General features: G+C 38.5%; 1 protein-coding gene across 2 annotated transcripts; it reads right to left on the bottom strand.

The window, feature by feature from the left end:
• Positions 1–249: 249 nt before the first annotated feature.
• axdnd1 (axonemal dynein light chain domain containing 1) lies at positions 250–17,310 on the bottom strand. 2 transcript variants are annotated; one of them, XM_041791974.1, is made up of 25 exons: positions 17,191–17,310; positions 15,781–15,938; positions 15,575–15,678; positions 14,668–14,761; positions 13,690–13,775; positions 13,537–13,593; positions 13,241–13,349; positions 12,902–13,023; positions 11,690–11,830; positions 11,416–11,520; positions 10,997–11,117; positions 10,770–10,871; positions 10,493–10,659; positions 8,932–9,001; positions 8,241–8,475; positions 7,930–8,146; positions 7,461–7,554; positions 5,236–5,426; positions 5,048–5,138; positions 4,714–4,854; positions 2,505–2,579; positions 1,915–2,016; positions 1,730–1,821; positions 803–942; positions 250–718 (listed from the first exon to the last, which is right to left on the bottom strand). In XM_041791974.1, the coding sequence occupies exons 1-25, from the start codon at positions 17,258–17,260 to the stop codon at positions 603–605; spliced, it is 3,000 nt and encodes a 999-aa protein (XP_041647908.1). In that variant the 5' UTR covers positions 17,261–17,310; the 3' UTR covers positions 250–602. The 2 variants fall into 2 exon arrangements, with proteins under 2 accessions (XP_041647908.1, XP_041647909.1); XM_041791975.1 differs by having other exon boundaries at positions 812–942.
• Positions 17,311–17,510: the final 200 nt, after the last annotated feature.

The raw sequence follows: 17,510 nt of genomic DNA, 5'->3' as shown, positions 1-17,510 counted from the left end.
ATTTTGTATTGTAGAAACCCAACCATTGTCTATTAAAGACAGTAATTACTGGTATTTGTGTTTATTTTAAATACAAGATAAATGAAAGAAAGTTCAAATGTATATTCATACTTTAATAAATGCATTCCTGAATGCTTACAAGTTGAGTAGTCTTGAGTTATGTTTTATGAGGTATTTTTGAAAAGAGAGCAAACCATTTAACCTTTACATGAATTTAAATAAATAAGACAAGTTTAAGCAAGCACAATAAGCCATTCAATAAACAGAGAAATCACTATGTTAAATATCATAGCCAAACAGTTTGAACATGGGACAACTAATACTGGAAATAGGTCTGGAAAGTATATTGATGAAAAGGGTGGTTGATCAAACTTCTTCTTTTTTGTTAACTAACCATCTACGCCACTTCTCTAAACTGCTGAGACAGTTAGTTGATCAGCTGTCCTTTTTTGGTTTATTGATCTTACTGCAACAGACTTCAATCAAAGAATAAATACAGCAAACGCACATTAAAGCCTAAACGTTGTTCTATAAATAGTTTGCCAAAAGTGTAACTGGACAGTCAACTGAAAAAAGTTGAAACACTTCCTGATCCCGTTAGGTCATCGTTTTTTGGTCTTTTTGCTGCTGCTGGATGGTTTGGTCTCAGCTGTGCTTTTCTTTGCAGGAGCTGGGGTTGTTACTGGTGGTGTTGGAGGTGGTGGAGTTTTCTTCTTCTCTGCACCAAACCAATGTTTTAACACTATATTAATACACCTCTGCAGCAGCTCTAGGTTTGCATAATATTTTGTATGATTTGTACCTTCTGTACTTTTGGGTTCCAGACTGGACCGACCCTGCAGTTGTCTCTCCAGGTCCTTAATTTTCTCTAAAGCTCTCTGCAGGTCTTCTTCAGCCTTCAGGGCCCGCTGCTCAGCACTCTGGACCCGCAGCTCTGAATCACTAACGAGATCAAGGAAAGAAATTTAACTAGATGTTCTGAACAACACACTACAACAAAAAATTCAACCACAACTGGCAAGTTTTTAGAAAGACGTGTCTTTCCCAAACTTAGTATACTGTACATTCATAATTTCACCACTGTCCTTGTAAAAAGGAACACAGGAAATATCAAGTGTATAGTGTTAGCTCACGTAGGTCAAGGAGTCAAGCACTGCCATATAATTGAGATGAGTTGATTTTACGCAAGCTCTCATCAGCTGACGTCCAGCTGATTGACCCTTAGTAAACAATTGGCTAATTGCACTCATGCTACCATATTTAAACTGCTCTAGCCTGGCTACACTTTGCTGCTCCCTCTGCATGCTGCTTTTTTGCAACCCTCCTCCACCCCAGCTCCTCCTTCATTCTGCTTCTGACTTAATCAGTGTCATTCTGTTGTCAATAATATCTGCTCTGTACTGGGTTTTTTGCTGCTTCTCTCCCTGCCTCAGGCTTTCCTCGTAGGCTGAAAGGCAGAAATGTGTGCTGTTCCTGCTTGACGCTTTCCATATAGGCTTTTAGAAGGGGAGGGAGATTCCAGAACAGCCACACCACCAATTATAAATAAATGCAATAAGTGCAATTTAATTACTGCTCATAAAGAAAATTATCTATAAATGCAAATCATGTGTGTTTCTTGGTAAAGCAGTCCTGAGTGAAATATTATCACGTGTTCATATTTCTATATTGGTATGTGATTGACATATCCTGCCAACTAATTCCATCATCAGTGTGAAGATGAACTTACTGCAGTTCCTGCTGCAGTAATCCCACTGTGGTCAGATCACTAAAAGCTCTCTGGGCATCATCTATTGCTGGGGACACCACCAGCTCCTCAGTCTGACAGAGAGACAGTTGGACAATAAGAGAGATAGACAGTAAAACACAATGACTGCAACAATGATGAGAAAGTTAGTGGTACTGTGGTCTGACCCCATTCAGGTGGACCCTGTTCTCTCTCAGTTTTCTGCTTGCAATGTGTCCATCATAGCCAATCAGCTTCACCGCTGGGCTCTCACAAACTTTGGGCTCCCCCTGCAGGACAAAAACAATGTTCATCTTTTTCATTCCTAAACTTGAAGGCACAAGAGGTTTTGTGGATGGTTGATGCTTTTTTTGACTTTCTCAGACACAGCTCTGTAACCTTTAAAAGGAGTGCCTAATTCCACTGTTGCATTTTACAATTTTGGCTTCTTCAGGACAGACTTTCATCAACTGTTTTAAGAGCATATTCTATGACTACAAGGAAAAAAATGACAGTGTCAAGTCTTTCAGAAATACAGTGGAAGGAAATGGTGACACAAAAAAAAAATTAATCAAGAAGTCACATCCAAACCCTTCAAAAGGCCCATTTCTCAACTCAGTAAATATAAATAGGAGATTGTTTTAAACCACAGAAAAAAATGGTGCCATTTGTCTTTTAAGTCAATGATGTATAGTTACATCAACATTATTTCATATGAAGCAAAAAAAACATTTAATAAAATAAAACAAGACTAACTAAACTTTTAACTTGTACTGACCTCTGTCTGGTCCACCTCTGGCTCATGCTTGACTTTGCTGTTTGCTGTAGGCTCTGCTGCAAGCTCTTTGGTTGCCTGTAAAAACAAACATACTCACAATTGAGCAAAATCATATGAGAGAGGGTGATGTTCTAATTATCCTCGATACTGTGATTTGGTTTTAGGCACGAGGCTGCAGCTGAGCTGTAAATGTAAAAGTACTCAGAACTCCTGGCTGAGGCACAGTGATATTTATTGTAAAAAGTCCCCTTGATTTTGTTGGAATGCCTCTTCAAAATATACAGTCAGTAATCTTATATATATATATATATATATACATATATATATATATATATATATGTATATACATATATTTATATATATAACTGTTCTTTGATTCCAAGAAAAAATGCCTGGATTTCTCATTACATTCCTCTCATAAACTCTAAACATACCAGTTATTAAACTTGTATTGCTGTAATGTTCAGTGATCTGCCACTCCTGTGGCTTGGGATCTGCTGCAGGAAAATGTGTGTCTGAGAGGGTGGTAGTATTGTATCTTTGTACAAGTAAATCAAAGGTTTTGAAACACATTGCATCAGGTTGTAGCTTTGACCGATGTCTTTCTCCTCTGTGACCCCGGATTGGTGTTGATTTGTGGTTTTTATGTCTGAAACCCTGCTAAATGCTAAATATGCTGCAGTCTGTCTTGACCAAGAGATTCCTGTAAATGAGATTCTTACTCTCAATTAGGCTTTTGCTAATAAACTATATTCCTAGATAAATTTTTAAAAACTGATGCCAGTTTCACATATCAGTGATAACACAACTATCATTGTTCTGACACCAGGCATTCAACTAATTTCTCCAGTATTTAAGAGGTAACTCAAGTTAACCTGTTTACCACAAGTATTGCTTTGAAGCCACATAATATACCTAATACAGGTACAGCTAAAAAATAGAATATTATGTAAAAGTTTGTTTTGTCCTGTGATTTACTTCAAAAAGTTAAACTTTTAGAAATTCTAGATTCATCTCTTGCAAAATAAAATATGCCAAGTCTTGTTTTGCTTTAATCTTGATAATTACGGCTTACAGCTCACAAAAATCGAAAATTCACTTTCTAAAAATATTTGAATATTGTGGAAGAGTCCAATTTGCAAAGGCTTCCTGAGCTGTCATTCTCTCACTCTTGTTCAGTACACACAACCACAATCAGACAATCACTGACAACCTTCACAAGGAGGGTGAGCCACAAAAGACTATTCTCAGAGTGTTGTATCAAAGCATATTCATGGAAAGTTGACTGGAAGGGAAAGGTGTGATAAGAAAAGGAGCAAAAGCACCAGGGATGAGCTCATCCTTCAGAGGACTGACAACATAAGCAGGTTAAAGTACTTATGGGTAAATTTTGAATTTCATTTGGAAATCAAGGTCCCAGAGCCTGGAGGAAGATCTGAGAGGCACAGAATCCATGCTGCTTGGAATCCATTATTTTCAGTTTCCAAAGTCAGCAATGTTTTGGGGCGCCATGCCATCTGCTGCTCTTGGTCCACTGTGCTTTATCAAGTCCAGAGTCAACACTGTCAGCTCTCTACCACGAAATTTTGAGCACTTCATGCTTCCATCTGCTGAGAAGCTTTATGGAGAAACTGATCTCCTTTTTCAGCATGTCTTGTCACCTGCCCGCAGTGAAGCCAAAACTACCAGAAACTGGTTTGCCTGACCATGATATTACTGTGTTTGATTGGCCAGCCAACTGACCTGACATGAACCACATAGAGAATCTCTGGGGTATTGTCAAGAGGAAGATAAGAGACACCAGACTCAAGCTGAGGGCTGCTATCAGAGCAACCTGGACATTATAAAAACCTAGCAGTGTCACAGACTATTGGGCTCCATCACATAGATGCAGTAATTTGTGTATAAGGAACTCCAATAAATTACTGAGTGGATAAATGAGCTGAATTTTCCAGAAGGTCAATATTTCTGTATCATAAATCTTTTGACCTGATTTCTGTGAACTGTAAGCCGTAATTGTCAAGATGTAAACAAAAAGATCTTGAAATATTTCACTTTGTATGAGATGTATCTAGAATATAAGGAAGTTTCACTTTAACTAAATTAAAAAAAAAACTTGTCTGAGAAGCACCTGTATTTATAATGATTAAATATAGGTAGTCACCCTAAATAAATCCAATCTGATCATAATAATATGTTGAACTCTCACCACAGTGTTCATGCTGTCTGCTGGAGAAACTGGGACAGCACTGGTAGCAGCAGGAACAGTCTGGGTGACAGGCACCTCCAAATGACTTTTCAGACCTATGAGCAGGATTTTGCTCATCTCCACCCAATCGGTGCCTTCCCTCTGTGGAAAATCAAAACACAACAAAGATGTTGGCTGCTTTTTTATTTTACCCTTGTCTACAACTGCACTCAGGCTCCCTCTTCTGGAGCTTTGTGATTTTTGGACTCTTGTCTTTTTCCACATAAGTGTTATTAATTAGTTGTGTTGGCAGAAAAGACTGTCCTCTGTGAAGCATGCATCCTTGATTGCTCACCTGCAGCTTTGCACACTCGTTCATTTCATTTTCACCACTGGCGCCATGGGTGTTCTGTTGAATCTGCTCCTCAACAATCAGCCTGCACGAACTGTGGCCACGAACAAATATTTCCTATGAGTCAACTGCCCTCTGCTGTTCTCTTACTCTGGTGAACTTATATGGTAAAAATAGTTCAACTGTGTTACCTGGTGATGTATTTGGAAAAAGTATCCAGTCTATCACCCAGTATCTCAGCATCATCATCCAGAGTCTGCACTGAGATGTTCATCATGGTGTGCTGTTCTTGTACTTCCTTCTGATCCTCATCATGATTAGGTACCATGAGGAGCAACAGATCCAGCATCCACCGTGTTTGCGCCATGTGAATAGAAGTAATCTGGAGGGAGCAGAGACCTGAAAACTCAAGCTGGCTTGTTTTGAACATTAAAAGGCAAAATGACAGCTTGAATGAAAGGAAAAAGACATACTGAGTGTAAGAGTCCCCTATTTCTCAACAACCACTGTGACTAAAATCACACTAGCTTTAGTGAAGAGGCTCACAGTAGTAAAAAAGAAGGAGTTACACTGGACAGGTAAGGGGTAACAGTAACTGTGAGGCTGTACAGGAAAAAACAGAAACAACTGAGAAGAAAAACAATAAAGCTCAAAAAAAAGAAGGATACCTGGAACTATGTTTCTTACGTTGTAAAGATCCACAAAAGACAGAAATTTAGGAAAAGATGCTGACAGTAAAGACAGAAGGGGTGAAGAAAAAAGAAGTTTAAAAGCATTTTATCATTAGAGTATGTCCTGTAACTAAAAAGGCTACAGCCAGAAAAGCTGGTGCTCCCCATCCTGCTTGGTTAATATCATTTCCCTAAAAAACACGTGCAAACAGTTGCACACGAGAGATGGCTGTGTTGTACAACAGCAGGATTCATTTGTGGCAGCATGACAAAATTGGGCACAAATATCCATCCTTATCTGCTTTATAAACACAAATAATAACACTAATCTAAAAAAACATAATATGACTGAATTGGGGATGCACAATATTAGCAGTTAAATATCAGCATCAGCAGATATGCACATTTCTGCCAATATTTAAAGTCTATATATCTGATGGTACAGAAGAGTACCATCAGGTGTAGGTTTCTGCCTAGAGTGCTACACACTCAAGGAGGCTCATTGTGACTCAACACAGACTCTTTGTAATAGAGACACTTAGGGCCAAGTGCACCAACTGGGTGTAAATTAAGTTGCTTTTATCTCCTATGTCCAACATGGCTACTACTGACTTTAGGCTCAATTTTACATCAAGTGTGACGTAAAATGGTCGTAGCTACACCTGGTATTACTATGCGTGATCATGTGAATGTTCACAGAAAGGTGAGTGTTGCCAAGTAACACACTTCCCTCCTGTTTCAACTTCTATTAGACTATTGTTAGAAGATTTAAATTAATTAAACCAAAGGAAAATGTGTCATTACTTCTTTGTAGAGCCAAAAGAAACACGTCCTGTAAACAGGCATGATTTTGTCTAATAATTATTTAAGTGTCTCTCAAGAAGTTTAAAACGTCCATCATGGCTGTCCTGCTGCGCTGTCTGGAATTACAGAGTCTTTTCAATCAAATTAGGGCCTTTCAGGTTTATTTATTAAATAGCATGCCACTATTTCCTTTAAATAGATGATTGGGACCCACTAAGAGAATCAGCACCTGCAGGGCGGGAACAGCTCAGTTTTACAACACCTCAGTGACATGTTATATAGTGTTTAATAACACTATTCTGTTATCTAAACAGAGTTTGTCTGCTTAAATGAAGCTTTTCTGTTAGCTGTAAACTTAAAAGTTTATAGTGTGATCACAGACAGCTCTCCTGTCTCTTGTCTCAATGTCTTTACCCTGATAACATTTGTTCACAAAGTGTGCTTCCATCGTGTTTTCAACATTTAATGACCATGGCTGTGCGGTCTCTGTTCACAATACACTGGTTAAGTACAACTTTATATGTTACGCCAGCTCCATCTAAGGTATGAAAAGTTACACCCATACATAACCTTAAACAGAGCTTAAGTCCAGCTGATGCACAAAGTAGAACTTAAAGTCAGTTGTAAAGTCCAGCTCTAAGTCGGGCATAATGTCATGGTCAGGCTTATGACCAGCTGGCCCCTTGGTGTTCTTTACAACAAAAGATGGTATCTTTGGTATCAACTGAAATAAATTTAGATACGTTGGAATATTTGATATTGGCAAAAATGTGAAACTGTGCATCCCTAGATTGCTTCGAGTCAAAGTAAAGACTATGTCACTTTATGAACACCAAATTATTCAAATGAGGCAAAGCATTAACATGAACTTCTTTATGGTTCTAACCAAGTTCCAGGTGCTGAAATGACACCCAAATGCTTGATGAAAACATTTTACTTACCTCTTCACTGAGCCTTTGGTTCTCACCATTGGAAAAGTTGGACACGTAAGTTATAAACTCCTTTACTTTGGTCAGCAAACTTTCTGTCACTTTACTGTTACACACCAAACAAAGACAAAGAGAATGGTGATTTTATCTCATTCTAACTGTATTAATGCACATGTAGCCTCAATATCTATATCTACTCAAAGATATTTCATCATAAACAGTAGGACTGTTTCTAAGGAACTGCAACATTTTCAGTGAAGTGTAATCATACTAAATCCTTACCAGAAAGTGTTTTTGAGGAATATGAACTTTATTTAGTAAAAATCTTAAGCTTTAAACAAATTTAAATAAATAATGTTGATGAACAAGAGAACTTTCAATAGCATCCATCCATCAAACCAGTTATTTTAAGCCTGGTTCAACATATAAAGTTCAGACCTGAGAGAATAACATTTGATCATGTTCAGGATAGTAAACTTACCATATGTTAGGCTTGTTTTCATCCATTTTGTCTTCCGTCTGCATGTTGGTGAAGTTTTTCAAGGTGTCTTCTGTCAAAATCTGCCAGTTGTGTAAAGCCTTCTCAAGCTTTGACCAATCAGAGACAGGCATCATCTCTGGCCTGTCAATCACTGCACCAAGCTTAGGAACCCATGACTCAACGAGCCTAAAAAGTGACCTTATCTGTCCATAGCTCCCTGAAACAACATGTCTGGAATCAGCTTCAACTCTTGTCATTAAAAAATTAGAAAAACCAAGAGAGCACATATATTGTGTCTCGCTGGATCTCACCAGTTTCTCCACTGACTTGTGCGTCCAGCTGTTTGAGGAGCTCAGGTAGGTACTTGTCAAGCTCTTCTATGGTTTGCTGGCCTCCAGGGGCTTCACCGTCAGAGGAAGGATGTCTTTTGAACAGCTCGAGACTCAGATTTAGCCATTTCTCTTGGACACGAGTGAGCTCGCCCAGTGTCTGCTGGTAAGAGAGCAGCTGCTCACCTTGGTAGCACTCACACAGGAGGGTCAATGACTGCAGGGAAACAGAGACATACAGCATGGTATTAGACCCAGAGCAGAATGTTTACAATAGATGTTTGGATTTAATTTAAATGAACTCAGCCTGTCAGTATCAGGTACCCATTTAAGCTCTATGATTACTGTACAAACAGATAAACAAGTGATAAGAGATCAGTGAGATAAATAAAATGAGTGAAAGAAGAAAGAGACAGCAGATACATAAGAGTTTGATAAACTCCGAAAACGCGGAGCTGATTTGACTGAAGATATTACCTGTGAGAGTTTGAGCAGTTTGATTAGATGAAAAACAAGCTAGCTGAGTGAAGACAGGAAGCAAAGGATGAAAAATTTTATGAAAGATTGGAAGCATGAACTGGCGGACACAGGTGAGATTTATCAGCTAAACGATATCAGAAAACACTTTAAAGAAAAACACACACATACACAGGAATTAAATGCAGTGCCTTACATTTGACCACTCCTTTAAATGAGAATGAATCTTTTCCAGTGTAGTTTTCTCATATTTGGGATTAGGATTTCTTGAAAGAGGAGAAAAAGAATTGTAAGAAGAAGAAAAATCTCCTTAAACTGCATTAATAGGGACACTAGAGTGTTATAGAAATATAAAATTTATGGTAGAACTTCCTGTGAGTGTATAACATTCTTGAGGCCTTATGATGATACCTTCACATACAATGCTTTCTAATACACTGCTGTGTAGTGACTTATAAATAAACAGCAGGATGAAGAGTCTGATGTATGCTCTCTACCTGTTAAAAACTTAAGTTTGACGGATTACCCCTCAGTAGCTATTCCCAACTATGTGCACCTTACCACTCAGAAGTAGTAAGGACTCACTTAGTTAGTCAAGTTAGAACTGTCCACACAGTACAGTAGGATATCATTACGTGTGTTTCATTTAGTACAGTTTGTGTTGCTGCTTCTACATCAAAAAATGACATTATTATCAGAAAGTATTTTTTCTTCGCATAATGCTTTAGTCCAAACCAATCCACTTTATTTATATAAATTTAAAAAATGTCAACATATATCATAGTGCTATACAGAGACTAAAACAAATAATAAAAATATTAATTAACAAAGAGGCATTAAAGCAAATAAGAGCACTTTAAAATCAATTAAAAATTCTTAATAAAAGATCTACAATCAAGAAACACTAGCAAACAATAAAAATTCAAAATGAATTCTTAAATAAATGAAAAATAAATGGAGGGAGGCCAGGATTGGGCTGGTATGCTTATGTTTTCACTTACACAACAACAATACACTGGAAGACTGGAAAAGTTTGTTAAAAAAGACCTGTAATAACTTAAAAAGCCAAAAGCTAGCTTTTTCAGCTCTATTTTTCTGAGTTAATGGAACACATTTTAAGGCAACCATCCCTTAATCTCTATAGTTGTCCCTGAATGCCTTTTTTTCCACAATATTTTCTTAATTTCAGGAAATCATTCATGATCCACTGAAAACAGCTCTGCAACCCACCTTTGGGTCCTGCCACCAGTTGAAGAAACTACAGCTTTAGAATATGTGTTAACAGATATTTCATGTCAGGCTTACGCTGTAATCTTGGTAGAGTGAACTTATCCATATAAAATAAACAAAATTTTTATAGGTATACCATTTTACATTTTGCAGCATTTCATTGTAATATCTATTTACGCTGGGACAATAACACAAAAAAACTAGAAAAGCACTCGGAGAGCGCAGACCTCCGCCATTAGCCATATATACAGAATCTTATATATACAGAATCCTTTAAAAAATTCCTGGATCCAGATGGTGATACGGATCACTCCCAAAACTAACCAGTTCTTCCTTATGCCATTTCTGACATTTCCTGAAAATGACATCAAAATGCGTCCATAACTTCTTGAGTTATGTTGCTAACAAACAAACTAACAAACTAACTAACAAACCCTGCTGATCACATAACCTCCTTGGCGGAGGTAACAACACTCATTTTCAAACAAAAAATAACTGATCTCCTTTGATGTGTTAACCGCCCTTACTTGTTCTGTGTGCTGCAGAAGTTGAGCCACTTGCTGATTCCTTGCTGGATGGCATTGATCTGTTCACACTGAGCATGCTCACTCTTCTTCATCTGAGACATTAGAGTAGTCAGCAGCTCTTTCCAATAGTTATATAGCTCCATTATGATATTCAGGTCCTCTGTATCCTACAGCAGGATGGTAACTGTCATAGTCAGAGTGTATTTGAACCACAAATCATGTTTCAAAAGTCACACAGAGATATGTGTGACTTTAGGGTGTTTTTCAGCATGGTTACCTTTGAAGAGAGATAGAGGATGCAGTGCTCTGCTGTCTTCGACCAACTCTGCTTGCTAATGTGAAGCTGACTCATCAGCTGCAGCTTCTTTACACTGATCACCTGATAATCACAGAAAAATAACTCAACTTTCAAAAAATCCAAATCGATCTGAAAATCTTTGACTTAGCATCTTTGAGTAGAAAGTGTCAAGTTAAAAGAAAAAAAAAAAACTAAGGCTCACTTACCTTGAGAGCAAGGCAGAAGGTGAGATGGCTCCAGCAGTCTCTCTCTTCAGTCATCTGAAGCACCTGAGCCTCAAGGCGAGTCCTCTGCAGCTCATACAGCTCATGGTAGCCCTGGACCACACTGAGAAGAGGACAGGTACCATGTGAGAGAGTAGACCTTGTCATATTTTCACTCCTACACAGCTTTAACACCAGAGTGCTCTCTGCTCTATAGATGAAATGTTTAACAACTTTGACATCATATTCAGTTATACATAACTGATTGTTATTGCAGGTAAGATCTAAAATACAAATAGTGTGCTAAGATAAACCGTGTCCACAATGTTCGAGCTGCAACTGCAACAACAATGCATCAGCTTAGTGAAAACATGAATTAGACTGCATGTAAGGTGGCTGATTTGGTCTTAAAATGGACTTACTCTGCACTGGTGTTAGTCTGATTGAGTGCTCCTGCCAGCTGCCGGCGAGCCAGCTCTGCCTGCTGGGACACAAAGGCGTCATGCTCTCTGATTTTGGAAAGCTCCCTATAAAGAGAAAACAACCTTATATCCAAAGATTTACACATAATGAGCTAACAGACACCATTCACAGTTTTTAATAAAAACTGACTCTGCACATACATTCATTCAGTGCTTCACAATGCATGCTAATATTGTTCATCACATTTACAACCAACCAGCCTGAGCCTCATACATGCTGAGCTGCTGCATGGATGTCTTGATGTGGTAGATCTCCTCAGTTAGCCGGCGGTCAAGAGCCCGCTGTGCCGCTGCCTCAGTATGTAGAGCCTTCAAACACTGCGGGATCCGCTCGATCAGAGACTGGTAACGCTTTCTATATACACAAAAACAAGACACGCTGGGAGAATGCTTCTTGGGGGGAAACTCCCTTAAGCAAGAAAGCAACTTTATTTATATAGCACATTTCATTACAGAAGTTATTTGCATGCTTTGGAAAATAGGTATGTTTTTAGTTTAGTTTTAAATAAAGATACAGTAGTGAGAGACCTCAGGTCTGCAGGGAGGTTGTTTAAGAGAAAATGACCAAAGTAACTGAAAGCTCCCTCAACAGGCTTCGTTCTGATTCTAGGTATGGCTAAAAGACCTTCACCTGTCGGGTTGGGTTGCAGACTGTCAGCAGGTCAGAAGTGTATTCAGGGGTTGAACCATTGAGAGCTTTATGGACTAGTAGGAGGATTTCAAAAGTGATTCTGAATTGTACGGGGTGCCAGTGGAGTGTTCTGAGGACCAGAGTGATATGATCATATTTCCTAGTGTGTGTTAGGACTCTGGCCGCTGTGTATTGAATAACTGTTGATTACTAAGTGATTGTTTTGGTAGACCGGCACACAGTGCATTACAGTAATCTAATCTGATGGAGACAAATGCATGGATTAATTTTTCTGCATCATTTTGGGTGATGAATGATCTGAGTTTGGATATGTTTTTCAAATGATAGAATGCTGTTTTGGTGATACTGGATATATGGTTTTCAAAGTTAAGTTCTGAGTGAAAAATTGAGGCCAAGATTTCTAACGTGCTCACTGTATTTCATGGATATTGAATCTAGATGCAATTGAAGTTGTGCTCTTTGTTTTTTGGGGCCAACAAGTATTTCAGTTTTTTCTGGGTTAGAGTTTTAGGAAATGTTTTGACATCCAACTGTTAATATCCTGTATGCAATGTAGACGTTTATTTACTGAAGATCAGTAAGATCACCAGAGTAAATAGAAATGTACAGTTGTGTGTCGTCAGCATATGAGTGGTATGATATATTGTGTTAATTAATGACCCTCTGGAGTGAGAGCAAATAGAAGTCAAAAAGTAATGATCCAAGCATTGAGCCCTGTGGAGCACCAAAGAAAACAATTCATTCAGGTTGTGTCCCAATGTGTTGGCTGCAAACCTGAGTTTGGCGAGCAGTTCTCCTCTCTCAGAGCAGTTCACACTGACCTGTCTGATCAGTTCATGGAAAACAATGTTGTAGATGTTTTGCTCAACCTTCACCAGCTCCAACAACTGCTCCATCTGTAAGACATTTCATTGTCATTGTGCTTTGTTTTTCTTAAGAAATGTATTTAAACATTACTTGGCTATGGCAAAAATTGCATGTTCTTTTTTACTAGACACGTAGTAATGCCATCAAGACTATCACCAGTACGTATGACAGACCAGCACTTGAAAGCAACAGCCACACAGGCCTTGAAAAGGATGTTTTTATATTCTGCTGGTCAGTTTGTCTTACCTGAGAGATTTCAGTCAGCTCTTCCCTCTGCTGATCCACTCCAGCCTTCTCCAGCATGTCATCCATCACCCTCATCAGCTGCACCACTTCCAGTCTGCCACTAGGTCTCCTGGCCGTAGGGAACATACACACAAATCTGCATTACAACACATCTAAGGGCTTTCCTTGAAAACGCTCTGCCTTCATTCTCCCAGAACTTTGCCAAATGATTTTCCCGAGGCAGGATTTGATGAGATGAAGACTTCCAGATTAAGTATAATAGTTTAATTTAATTTACTCCTGCTTTATGAACTCACAGTGAAGGGAAGACCCGAAGTTTCTGATCGCCATCTTGCAGCTGGACTGTGAAAGCACTGAGGAAGAGAAGCAAAGTGAGAATTAATAAGAAAAATAAGTTGAGTATGTCTGGTTAGCATTGTAAGGGGATTACTGGAACAAAGCAGACTCACTCCTCATATAATTCAAGGCTCTTTAGTCCTCTGTTTTTCACTATGTGATACTCCTCTGGTATCAGACTTTCAGAAATGCTCAAATCCTGTAAGACAAATGAATGCAAATGTGTGATTGTTAAAGACTGGCAATAAATGTGAATATCATGCCAATTGCCATGACTGTTAAACATTCTTTCCAGAAGTAAAGTCACTTGACATGTAAATGTTAACATGCAAATGTTGTAAAGAAAAATAGAAAGATGTTTTAACTTCAACAAGGACCAAATTAAACAAAGACTGGTCTGAATCTGAATGTCATCAGTTAAAGTTTTCCCTCCTTATATCTCCTTTATTTATCCCTTGTGGTTGATTTTGTTACATTACATTTCTCTGATTCAGATAAGTAGGATAAGATAAGATAAACTTTATTTTCCCACAAAGTGAGAAATTTGTCTTCGGCTGCTCATCAATGCAGCAGTCATAGACAACACTCAACAACATGGAGATTACACATGAAAAAATCTAAATACCATTAGACTCTCTGAGTACCAGTGCAACTATGCAAAAACAAATCTCAGTCAAGTCCATCGCCAGTCCTGCCTTAATTGCTATTACTTAAGGGCTTTATATACACAGGAATTAATGCATTTTTGAACCTGCCTAAGAGCAGCCTGTTAAAAATATTCTGCAGTGATGTGTGGCTTTTACCACCAATTCATTTACATGCAATGTCAACCAGTCGCATCAGTTTGGATTTTAACTGCACGGACAGGTTACCAAACCATGCTGTGATACTGTACCTGATTAAAGCATGATAAAAAATCATCTAAAACTTCTGGTCAACACCATGAACTCTCAGACGACATAGAAAATGTAACCACTGTTGTAATCCTTTAACACAAACAGTGCAAACAGTGTTGTAGTAGAGTATACTCCACGGCCTGCTATTGCCTTTTAACCTTGTCAAAGGTTAAAAGGTCACTAAAGGCAGTTCACCTGTGTGTCTTCGGTGCCGCTCTTGTCACTCACTGGTGGGAGGGGTTCTGACTTCTTCTGCATTACTGTGGCGTCACACAGGAAGGAAATGTCCCTGTACAGACACCATCACAACAGAAAATAAAATTGCATTCTTTAAGCTCTTTTAGGTCTTACAAACAGTCAAATGTGAGAGTTTAATCTATAATCATTTGATTATTTTTGTAAATTTCACTAACTGAAGATAGACACTAAAATTAGCCTGACTTTGTAAGGTATTTAGTTATGGTAATGCAAAACTGAAGAAAGTTAGTGGTGTAGTGTAGGGTATATGCAGGTAGACAGAGTATACCCACTTCTAAATCCCCATCAAAAGCAGTCTGAGTACATTACTGCATTGCTTTTTAGTGTAATACCTACAACACAGCTGAGGAATATGGGAGCACTAACTCAAAAAGCATAATCGTGTTGTCGTCTCAGCCTCATACAGTACATCCCAAACTTTGGCATGCCAAGGAGCATTAGTCACTGCCAGTATACCAACCACCCTCCAAAATAACAAAAATAATTAAAAAAAACTAAATACAGTAACAGCAAACAAGTTTTCTGGGGGAAAGTTCTCTCTGTCTTAATATTCATTCATTACTTGCATTACTTGGGATAACTGTGAGGGGAAACAAGTTAAATAATTGAAAAAAAAGGTAAAAATTGGCAAAAATGGATTTAAAGCTGCAAAAGTGGCCTTGGCTAATAAAACAGGGTGGTTATCCTTTAATGAAGGGGCCATTGAACATCTTTGAGGGTAAATTAGGTGTATACCCATGAAATTTTTTATAAATAGTTTGCATGTAATATTCTACTAAAGCTACTGAAACAGGTCTTAGTTGCAGTACCACTATGTCTGTTTTTCTGTATTTGTCTCACTGACCTGCCAGCTCCAGTCACAGATGTTGGCTGCTCAAGAAAGTATTTATAATTTTTACGACCAAGGGGGTGATGCCAGGCTGCATCTGGTCGCCTGATTCCACAGCCCTGTATAGAAAAGAATAAAATAATCATAGCACCACTGTTGTCCAGTGATCTCAGGCACAAAAAGAAACAGCCACCTTAAATAGTAAAGGGACCTGAATGTACCTTGCAATGTCGACTGTGTGCAGTGTGCCCCAGAGTAATCCTGTTACAGACGGTAGAGGAAAGGCTGACCATCAGTTCGGTTGGGATGATCTGGCTGTTGACAGGAGGAAGAGGTGCCTTTCTACTCTCAGCTGGGACTTGACAATTCATCTCAGCCACTGACAAAATAAAGTAAAATTTAAAGAAAACATGATTATACCAACCACTGAACTTATTTGGAGTTTTTTTGTGATATCTATATTTTATTTTTAGCCTGTACAATAACCACTCTTATCAAAGAAACAATAAATTATTTGTTCATTATTTTACCCTGCAGTACAATACAACCTTTCATCAAAATGTAAACCCCTGTTTAATACAGAATTACCTATTTTTGGTAATGTCAACAATGTGGATGGGCACATTTACATTTGGAAAGTAATGTCAGACTTCATAGCAAAGCTATTAAGTACAAAAACGTCATGATGCCAGATAATAAAGTAAAGAAACTGAGAAAACTGTAATGGAAAAAAAAAGAATAAAAATTGCATTAAGTGGCAAAAATGAGTTTAACGCAGCAAAAAGAGGTAAAAATGAACAGAAAAAGAGGTAAAAAGAAGATAATAAGCAATGAAAGGGTCCAAAATTGCTTCAAATTGGTAAAAGGAGGTAAGAACTGGCAAAGAGGAAAATGTACATGGAAAAGGTGGAAAAGGGGTTTAAAGTGGCAAAAATTGGTTAAATGTGGCATAAATAGGTAGAAATTGGTCAAAAAGGGTAAATATAGTGAGAATGGGTAAAAAAAAAATTGGCCAAAATTGCTTAAAAGTGGGAAAATGAGTTAGAAATGGCAAAAAGAGGCAAAACTGGTATGAAAATGCTGGTAAAAAAAATGGGGTTAAAAGTGGCAGAAACGGACAGAAAAGTGGCGAAAAGGGGTCAAAACATGTCCAGAAAGTGGTAAGAGGCTGTGAAAAAGTGGTTCAGAATATTTTCAACATTAGAACCCATTTAAAGATACTACAAAGTATGCCAGCATCATTGCGACTGATCCATAAAGGCTATAGAAATCAATGAATCCCAACCAGGGCGGGCCCATGGGGCCCAGCAGATTCTGTGGGCAGGTCTGATGTATTCATATTTTCCCATAAAGCCTCAAACGAAGTTAACGTCCATCTTCCATCAACAGGGAGGTGATCAGACCTCTGTTTGTCTCTATCTCACAGACAGCTGCGTTAGGCTCCTTTGAACAAACATTTGATGCTCTTATGTCTAACGTAATGCTGTGTAAAGTGATGTGTGCCACTGCAGTTTAAGAAACATTTCCTAAATATAAGATACTGTTATGTTTGCTCCTCTTTTATCTGCTAACAGAGCACTGGAACAATGAGCTAGCGTAACTCCCCCCCACAGACAGAACCGTAACGTCACCTGTGCTGTCCAGTGTCTGCTCCGGCCCCGCTGAATTCGGCGCTGAGCTGGCTCTCAGGGACGCTGACATCCCGGACTCACGTTGGAAATGTTACAGTAAGGTCTCTTCTGTAAATATCTGAAACATAGAAGTCTTCATGTAGGCCGGAAATTACTTTTACTTTGTCCTAAAGAGGAGCGACTCCTCCACTGACCGGTGAGCTTCAACTTCCTGGTTGCGTTGCCAGGGAAACGCTTGGCGCTTTTTTAATCACCGTGAAACACAGAAAAGAGAAAAAGTCTTTGACGCTTTTTGGTCATAAATAAATCCAAAGTACAAC

This window comes from Cheilinus undulatus, linkage group 7 (assembly GCF_018320785.1).
Source record: "Cheilinus undulatus linkage group 7, ASM1832078v1, whole genome shotgun sequence".
In the NCBI taxonomy this organism is placed as follows: Eukaryota; Metazoa; Chordata; class Actinopteri; order Labriformes; family Labridae; genus Cheilinus; species Cheilinus undulatus.
The sequence above is the reverse complement of the archived record's forward strand: the minus strand, read 5'-3'. Positions and strand labels throughout refer to the sequence as shown.